Source organism: Mus caroli, chromosome 11 (genome assembly GCF_900094665.2).
Source record: "Mus caroli chromosome 11, CAROLI_EIJ_v1.1, whole genome shotgun sequence".
NCBI classification, from domain to species: domain Eukaryota; kingdom Metazoa; phylum Chordata; class Mammalia; order Rodentia; family Muridae; genus Mus; species Mus caroli.
In genome coordinates this window covers 72055398-72063527 of record NC_034580.1, presented here as the reverse complement: position 1 = coordinate 72063527, position 8130 = coordinate 72055398, and the positions used below count along the sequence as shown (strand labels likewise).

General features: G+C 42.7%; 1 protein-coding gene across 2 annotated transcripts in view; it reads left to right on the top strand.

Moving 5' to 3' along the window:
* The window catches only part of Efcab5 (EF-hand calcium binding domain 5), a 110442-nt gene that overhangs the window by 63915 nt on the left and 38397 nt on the right, over positions 1-8130 (top strand). For both annotated transcript variants that reach the window (XM_021178008.1, XM_029483107.1), the window contains 4 exons: positions 219-296; positions 401-493; positions 2685-2899; positions 5056-5212. In XM_021178008.1, coding sequence (XP_021033667.1) covers positions 219-296; positions 401-493; positions 2685-2899; positions 5056-5212 — 543 coding nt within the window. The remainder of the gene's footprint in view (positions 1-218; positions 297-400; positions 494-2684; positions 2900-5055; positions 5213-8130) is intronic.

The window sequence follows — 8130 nt, the reverse complement described above, 5'->3', positions numbered from 1 at the left end:
TCTCCCTCTCCCTCTCTCTCTCTCTCTCTCTCTCTCTCTCTCTCTCTCTCTCTCTCTCTGAGTATGTGTGTGTGGTCAAAGGAAAACTCTCAGGCATCAGTTATTTCCATCTGTCATGGAATCCTCTAGATTAAATTCAGGTCGCTGGGTTTGACAGCAAACACTTTACCCACTATGCCATAACACCAGCCCTGTTGTTTTCTTATGTTCCCCCTTAGGAACTTCAAAAAGGGATTCTCAGAAAGACAAAGCCTGTGAACCAAAGCCACAACATGTAGAAGGAAAAAAATGGTCAGGTAAGTCCTCGCCTAAGTTCGCTTTCCTTTATACCTTAGAGGAAAGATCTGGTTAAAATGAAATGAAATAGAATGATCTGTGCTGTGTAATGTGTCTTTCACAGGAGAATTTTCAATCTGTGACTGGAAGATAAAGCATGTCAAATCTGAAGAGGAGGAACAGGCCAAGTTAATCTGTGATGACACCAGATTCACAGGTACACATTAATAAACAAACCAGGAGAGGCGGGTATATCTAATACATGACTTTAGCTCACCACTGCACCTCTTGAAGATGGGGCTTAACTATAAAGCACACTGAAATCCTTACACTGTCTTGTCCCTGGAAACTGACAGACCTAAATGGAAGCATGGTGGGTATTGTTGGTGGCCGTATGCTATTGGTGGTGACAGGTACTATTGGTGATGGATTACCATTGGTGAATGCTCTCAGAACGCTTAACATTTAAATATCTAGCAGCGCTATACTTTAACTACTGCATTGCCCTAACATTGCTTGAAAGGCATGATCCAAGCATATTAAAGGACACCGATATTAGAACTCAATAAAAATAACTAATTCTATCCCTAGTAGGTCTACACCCAAACATGTTAGACAGGTGAGAGTCCAGCTTGTTTGTGAAGACTTAACAGTGAAAGAAACTGTTGAACAGATGGGAGGGAGGTTCTTAGCTACCCCATGAGCCACGTGTTTAGCTATGATAGTTTCGAGTAATTCCCAGATTTCTTAAAAATGCTATTTTATTATATTTTCCTCATCACTTTAAGAAGTACAACTAGGGGGCTAGAGAGGTGGCTCAGCAGTTACGAGCACTGACTGCTCTTCCAGAGGTCCTAATTTCAATTCCCAGCAACCACATGGTGGCTCACAACCATCTGTAATTGGGATCCTGTTCCCTCTTCTGGTGTGTCTGAAGAGAATAAGAGTGTATGTATATATGAGTACAGTGTACTCATATACATAAGATAAAATCTTTCTACAAAGAGGCATAATTAATCATAGTTTGAAGCAAGGTTATTTTCTATCTGCAATCTTTTCTCATTTAAGCCTGAATCAAATAGTAAACTTTGTTTTCAATCTAATTAGCTGATCGGTGTTTGTTCATGTGATTTGTGTGTGTGTGTGTGTGTGTGTGTGTGTGTGTGTGTGTGTGATAGTGTGTGTGTGTATGCATGCATGTGGGTGCATATACCCATGCATTACATGTGGAAACAAGAGGTTGGCAGTGTGTCTTCTTTTGCTGTTGACACCTTACCATTCGTAGACAGGGTCTCTCCTGGAACCTGGAGCTTGCTACCTCAGCATCACCCCAGGAGCTGCCTGTCTGCCCCCCACAGCACTAGGGTTTAAGTACTGTACCCAGCTTCTAGATGGCTGCTAGGACTCTAAACCCAGCTCCTCGAGGTTGCTCAGCAAGCACTTTACCCACTGAGTCATCTTCCAAAACCCAATAACGCTTTCTGTCCTCAAAAATATTTTCATGAACATGGATAACATTTGTCAAGTTCTATGGCTGGTAAGATCGTGGTCTCCATCTGGGTCAGTTTTTATTGACAACATTTTTAGAATCCCATGAGACGTGATTGTTTCCGAGTTAATCAGATCCCTCACAGGAGGCACAGGGACACAGTGATTGGATCTATGAATGAGTGTAACACGAGTCAGTAGGATAACAATGCTATGAAATACAATGTTGTCACATTGAGCTTCAGGACAAACATAGTGGCCAACAATCTTAGGGGTAGGAGTTGGTATGTAGCATTTACTCAAGCCTTTTAACTGGTTAGCCTGGAGGTAGCTGCTTTATGCACACCAGCTCCAACAGAGGGCTCTCTCTCAGCCATATCCTCTGCACCACTTTTGCTTTTAGGCAGTTTTCTTCACGTTGTCTCAAAAAAACAACCATAAGAGCTTCCGTCTATGTGTTACATGCTACCAACTCAGCAATCAAAATACAAACCAAAACCACCCTGGTGGCTCTCAAAATAGTGCTGAGGCTAACTCATTGGCCTAGAGTAGGTTGTATTGCTGTTATATATGAATTCTTGGGCAACCCTTTCATCATCCATCCAAGCAGCAAGGGTGGGAAGGCTTCGTGCCATCTTGCTCTGCTTCTAAACTGACAGTGGAAGAGAATTGTTCCCCCCAGGGACAACTACAGTTGCTGTCATCATAGAGAGAACATGGATTCCCGAGAGGCAAAACCAGTGGATGTTGGCACCAGGTTTTAGCTCCGTGGTAGTGGCCTTGGTTAGAATATGCAAAACCTTGTATTCAATCTCCCAAACAATGTGATGGGAGGCATCTGTCATAACAGGTACCTAGGTTTTCCCTAAGATCTGAGAAAAGCAATTACTTTACTGCCTGGTATATCTTCCTGCTTCCAGACCTACATGCGACTATTAGGAATTTTCAGTCTTACAAGGGGATCAAAGGGAGGAGTGCCTTCAATGGAGTCTCCCTCGACTTGCTGCAATTTGTACAGCTCCTGGAGACATTTGTTGGTGAAGACACCTCCTTCAGTCTCAGCAAGGACCTCGCCTCCTTTTTTCAGAAGAACTATTCTGAAACAAAGCAAGAGAAAATTAAAGCCTTAGAACAGGTCGGTAACTTTTACCAATGTAACAAGTAAGGTCACTATTATCTGTAAATCCCCAACCTTGGTTCTTCCTCCTAGTATGCCGAGACGTGGTGCCACATGCCTTTCATCCTAGCACTCGGGAGGCAGAGGCAGGCAGATCTGTGAGTTCGAGGGCAGTCTGATCTACACAGGGAGTTCCAGGACAGCCAGGGCTATGCAGAGAAACCCTGTCCCCAAAACGAACAAAAGCAACCCAGCCATAGCCATTAAATAAAACGTTGACTGGTAAGACCAGAACTCCAGAGAACTCATTTTCCTAAGAATGACACGATTGCTTTTGGCAAGAGATGGCCCACAGTACAGCTTCATTTCTGTCCTTTGAAGCCCCGGGGTGCAGACATGTGCAGATGTGAAGGTGTGGAGGTGTGAAGGCACGCATGTGCACTGTCTGGCCTGTGAGAGCATGTGCACTTGCCCCCGGTGGCACATTTCCCCTAAGCACCTACTGCTTTCTCGAGTGATAAGTTAGTGTACACATACCGCCTTATATGAGCAACTTACTCTGTCTCATGGGAAGTGTAGGAATTAGTTTCACCATGTTTATTCAAGTCATCTCACTGTCCTTCTGAGTCTTCTCAGCCAAAGTCCAGGCTTGATATCCCTTAGGCCTTCTCAAATGCACTCGCCTTCCCTTATCGAAAAGTTCTTATTTACTTCTGTATGTGCATATGTGTGCATGTACGTGTGAGTGTGTGTGTGTGTGGTGCTGAGGACCAAGCCTAAGGTTTGTGCCTGCTCTAGGCAAGTGCTGGACCACTGAGCTATCCCTCTAGCTCTTGGCTTTTTGACACTGAGTCTTGCTATGTTGCCAGGCTACCCTTGAATTCATAACCCTTCTGCTTAAGCCTCCTGGGTGCTGGGACTATAGATAGGTGCCACCATGGGTGGCATAGTCATTATTTTTATAATTAAATCAAGCTATGTAGTAGTTCAGTAATTGTCCATTATCTAATTAATAAAATTATTTAGTGACAATTCTTTAAAAACTGTGAAAAATCAATGTTAGGTTAAATAAATGTTAAATATAAGCATTTTTTCTTTTTCTTTTAAAAAAGATTTTATTTTAACTTATATGTACATGTGTGTGTGAACCTATGTATGTGCACATGAATGTAGGTACCTGTGGAGGCCCGAGGCTGTGGGTCCCCTGGAGCTAGATTTATAGACAGTTGTGAGCTAGCAGATGTGAGAATCTAACCTGGATCTTCTGGAAGAATAGTCAGATGTCCTTGTAAGTGATGAGCTGTCTCTCGGCCTCACATATATCTTTTTTTTCCTAGTGTAGTGCAATTGTTATTATTTGAACACTGTCATCTACTTGTTCCTTTTTATTATAAGATATATTTCCTTATAAAGCCAGATAGAGTTGCCCATGTGTGTATCCTAGTTTGGAATAATCAAGAAGGGAGTGGGAAGAAACAGTCAAACATCTTTAAGGACCATTTTACCCTTTCTCATATGGAGTGTTTTGGCTTTGCACAGAGAATCCCTCATTGTTGTTGGTTGAGAAGTAAAATAGAAGTGGCAAGTTAGGGAGTTCAAATCTGTCTCTGTGGTTCCCTCTATTGTCCTTATCCCAAAGCAAAGCTGTTTCTATAAGAAAAAAAAAAAAAAAATTGGAGCCGGGCGTGGTGGCGCACGCCTTTAATCCCAGCACTCGGGAGGCAGAGGCAGGCGGATTTCTGAGTTCGAGGCCAGCCTGGTCTACATAGTGAGTTCCAGGACAGCCAGGATTATCCAGAGAAACCCTGTCTCAAAAAGAAAAAAAAAAAGAAAAAGAAAAAAAATTGGACTGGAGAGATGGCTTGGCAGTTAAGAGCACTGACTGCTCTTCCAGAGGTCCTGAGTTCAATTCCCAACAACCACCTGGTGGCTCACAACCATCTATAATGGGATCTGATGCCTTCTTCTAGTGTGTCTGAAGATAGCAACAGTGTACTCACAAACATAAAATAAATACATAATTATTTTTTAAAAAGAAGAAGAAAAGAAAAAGAAAGCAAAATGGTTTGGGGGGGGGGGGGAGAAAGAAAGAAAAAATGCTACAGTTTTTTTAAATGCAAAATGCCAGCTAGCACAAGGAAGACTAAATGCTTTTTATCCTATCTGTATCCTAGGCCAGACAAAATTCCTCCCGCATTCGACGGAGAATTCTCCTCCAAGCCATCTTTGAGAAGTGGGACAATGATGGCTCAGGCTTTCTGAATCTGAATGAAGTTGATGATCTCCTGTATACATATAAGGAGGGAATGGAAAGAGAATCTATGAAGAAAGGTAAGCGACTAGCGCGTTCCTGTTTAAGATGTGGCAGCAACCTGGCTTTCAGTTTCTCAACACTATGCCACATACACAGTCTAAAACAAGCAGTAGAGGCTGGGGGATGACTCAGTTGGTCAAGCTCTCGATATGTAAGCATAGGCTCTGAATTTGAATCTCCAGCTCCTGGATAAAAGTCAGGCACTGGGGTGGGTCAGGCACCTCAGCCCTGAGGAAGCAGAGACACGGCGAATCCCTGGGGCATATTGGTCAGCCAGTGAGCTCCAGATTCGAGAGGGACCCTGTCTCAAAAGGAAGATTGGGAATAAGTGAGAAACAATACAAGTGCATGCACTCAGGAATAACACACACACACAAAGAGAGAGAGAGAGAGAGAGAACGAGAGAGAGCGAGAGAGAGAGAGAGAGACTAGGTATTCTAAATGTATCAGACACCTTTCCAAGACTGCTCGTATATTTAATTTTTTTCTTCTTCTTTCAGTCCTGGGACTAAATTTACAGCCTTGTGTATGATGGTCAAGCACTCTGAGCTGTATCTCCCTATCCCTCCTTTTATTATACTTTTTAAATTCTATTTATTTTTTAAACAGTTTCATTAGGCCTTCGGGGCTGGAGTTAGAGTTGTTAGATGGGAAAAAGCGAGAGCTGGGGAGCGTGCAGGAGACCAGGAGCCCGTGTTCCTCTTCATGGAGAACGGAGGCCTGACAGTGTTTTCAGTAGCCCTGGAGCCCAGGCTGAGGCTTTCTGTGAACTGATCACCAGCACTTCTGGGGTTCGAACCCAAACCATGCAGCCTGAACTCTTAGTTTCTCTCTGCCTTTGTAAGATCTAAGCTTTCAAGTCTGGCTGAGTCTAAAATTCCTCTGCAGTCCACTAAGTTTCCATTCTCTTTCTTTTAAACATTTTTTATTTTTATTTTTAATCATTTATTTATTTATTTTCTGGGCACTGGTGTTTTGTCTGCATGTATGTCTGTATGAGGGCATCAGATCCTCTGCAACTGGAGTTACAGACGGTTGTGAGCCTCCATGTGGGTGCTGGGAACTGAACTTAGGTCTTCTGGAAGAGCGTGCTCTTAACTGCTGAGCCTATGTCCAGCCCCAGTTTTTATTCTCTTTAGTGATGTTTTTTTTCTTCTTTTTTTTTCCTTATATTTTTACCTCCCCTAGCTGACATAAAACTTTTCTCCTTTTTTGGCCAGAGAACAGGGACATTTGGAAGGACTAAGAAACCCTTCAGTCTCTTCCCGATTACCATGCCCTTGACACATTTGAAGACTGAAAGCTGGCTGTTTGTAGCATAATCTTGACACAGATTTGTGATTAAATCCAGATTATTCATCCTTTGACAGGATCAGAATACATAATCAATAATTCATAATGAATTCTATTCAAAATCCTCTGATAATAACATTGATAAGTTGACTAAAAAGATACCTGCTGGGCTAGGCATAGAGTCCAGTAGGTAGTGTCCTTGAATCACAGGCCCGAAGCCTTGAGTTTGGTTCCCAGCACTTCATAAACCAGGTGTTACAGTACACATCTGTAGAACCAGCAAGTTCAAGGCTAGTCTGGAATACATGAGACCTTCTCTCTCTCAATAAATAAATAAATAAATAAATAAATAAATAAATAAATAAATAAATAAAACCTGTCAGCCTTTCTACTTTAAAGTTACTTTTTTTGTGAATAGTATTGTGTGGGTGTACTGGAAACTTAGGAAGGCTTTTCTCTTTTGCCAAACTTTTCATGTATAAGCATATAACCGTTTCTTGTTTGAGTCATTGGGTTGTGACCTGATATTTTCACGATTTGTTTTAATGCCCACATTGCCCCAGATTTAGTCCTTTCTGCCTGGCTCCTGTGGCCTCACATTTTCCTTACCCTCAGCATTGTATTCTGAAAATGTTTCAGACATACAGCCACTCTGAGAGTGTCTCTGGCTACCCACCCACAGCCTCTGCTCTGCCTGCGACACTGCCATGGCTTCTTGTTACTGCTCTAGCCACCCCTTATCCTTCTACCTCTACGGCTCAGTCGGTACAAAGCTGAGCAGTCCTCTAGCGGTGGGAGGGGGAGGGGGAGAGGTGATGATTATAGAAAAGAAGACTCAGAGACATCCAGATTTTGGGTTAGAAATCAGGAGGGCTCTCCAGTCAGTACTGCGACAGCCTCGAGTTTAATTCTTTTACGCTTTATATACGTTTACAGCATCATGGGAAACACAGCACAAGCCAGCAGAAATGATGGCTGACGTACATTCAGTATCTGTACCCATCCGGAGGCCTCCGTGTTCCTCCCTGTTCCTCCAAGGTTAACAGAGCATTCAGTCCCTTGCCTTGAACTTCAAGTGCATCCCCTCTTATCATCCCATGTGTATCATTCAGCAGGCCAGGAAACCTGCCAGTACACCCTGGCCTGACTTGACTGCCTGACAGGCAGGCTTTCACAGACGCAGGGAAAATGGCTTCCGACATCTACCTTCTTCTGTTATTTTTGACACATCTTAAAGCAAAACGTATTCCTAAATATCATTAAATTGAGGTGATTCTTTAGTTAACTGTGTTTTTTTGTTTTGGTTTTGTTTTTTGGGCTTTTTTTTCCCTCTTTGGTGCAAAATTAGGTGTGCAGATTTTAAAGGTAAATTTGCCGAGTTGTGATGAACCCGCGAGCAGTGTAGCCCATGCTTCTTGGGAGAAATAGAACAAAAAGCTCCTTGTGTCCTTTTCCTGTGCAGTCCCCACAGCACAATTCCCAAGGCAACCACAGAGGGTTTTTTCCACCATCATCTCTTTCCTCTAGACCTCACAAAAATAGAATCCCACAATGTATGCTCCTTACGGAAAGGCTTCCTTCACTCGACATAATGTTTCCTGAGATTCTGAAACGCTGTAGATTTCTTTTTTTTCTTTTTTTT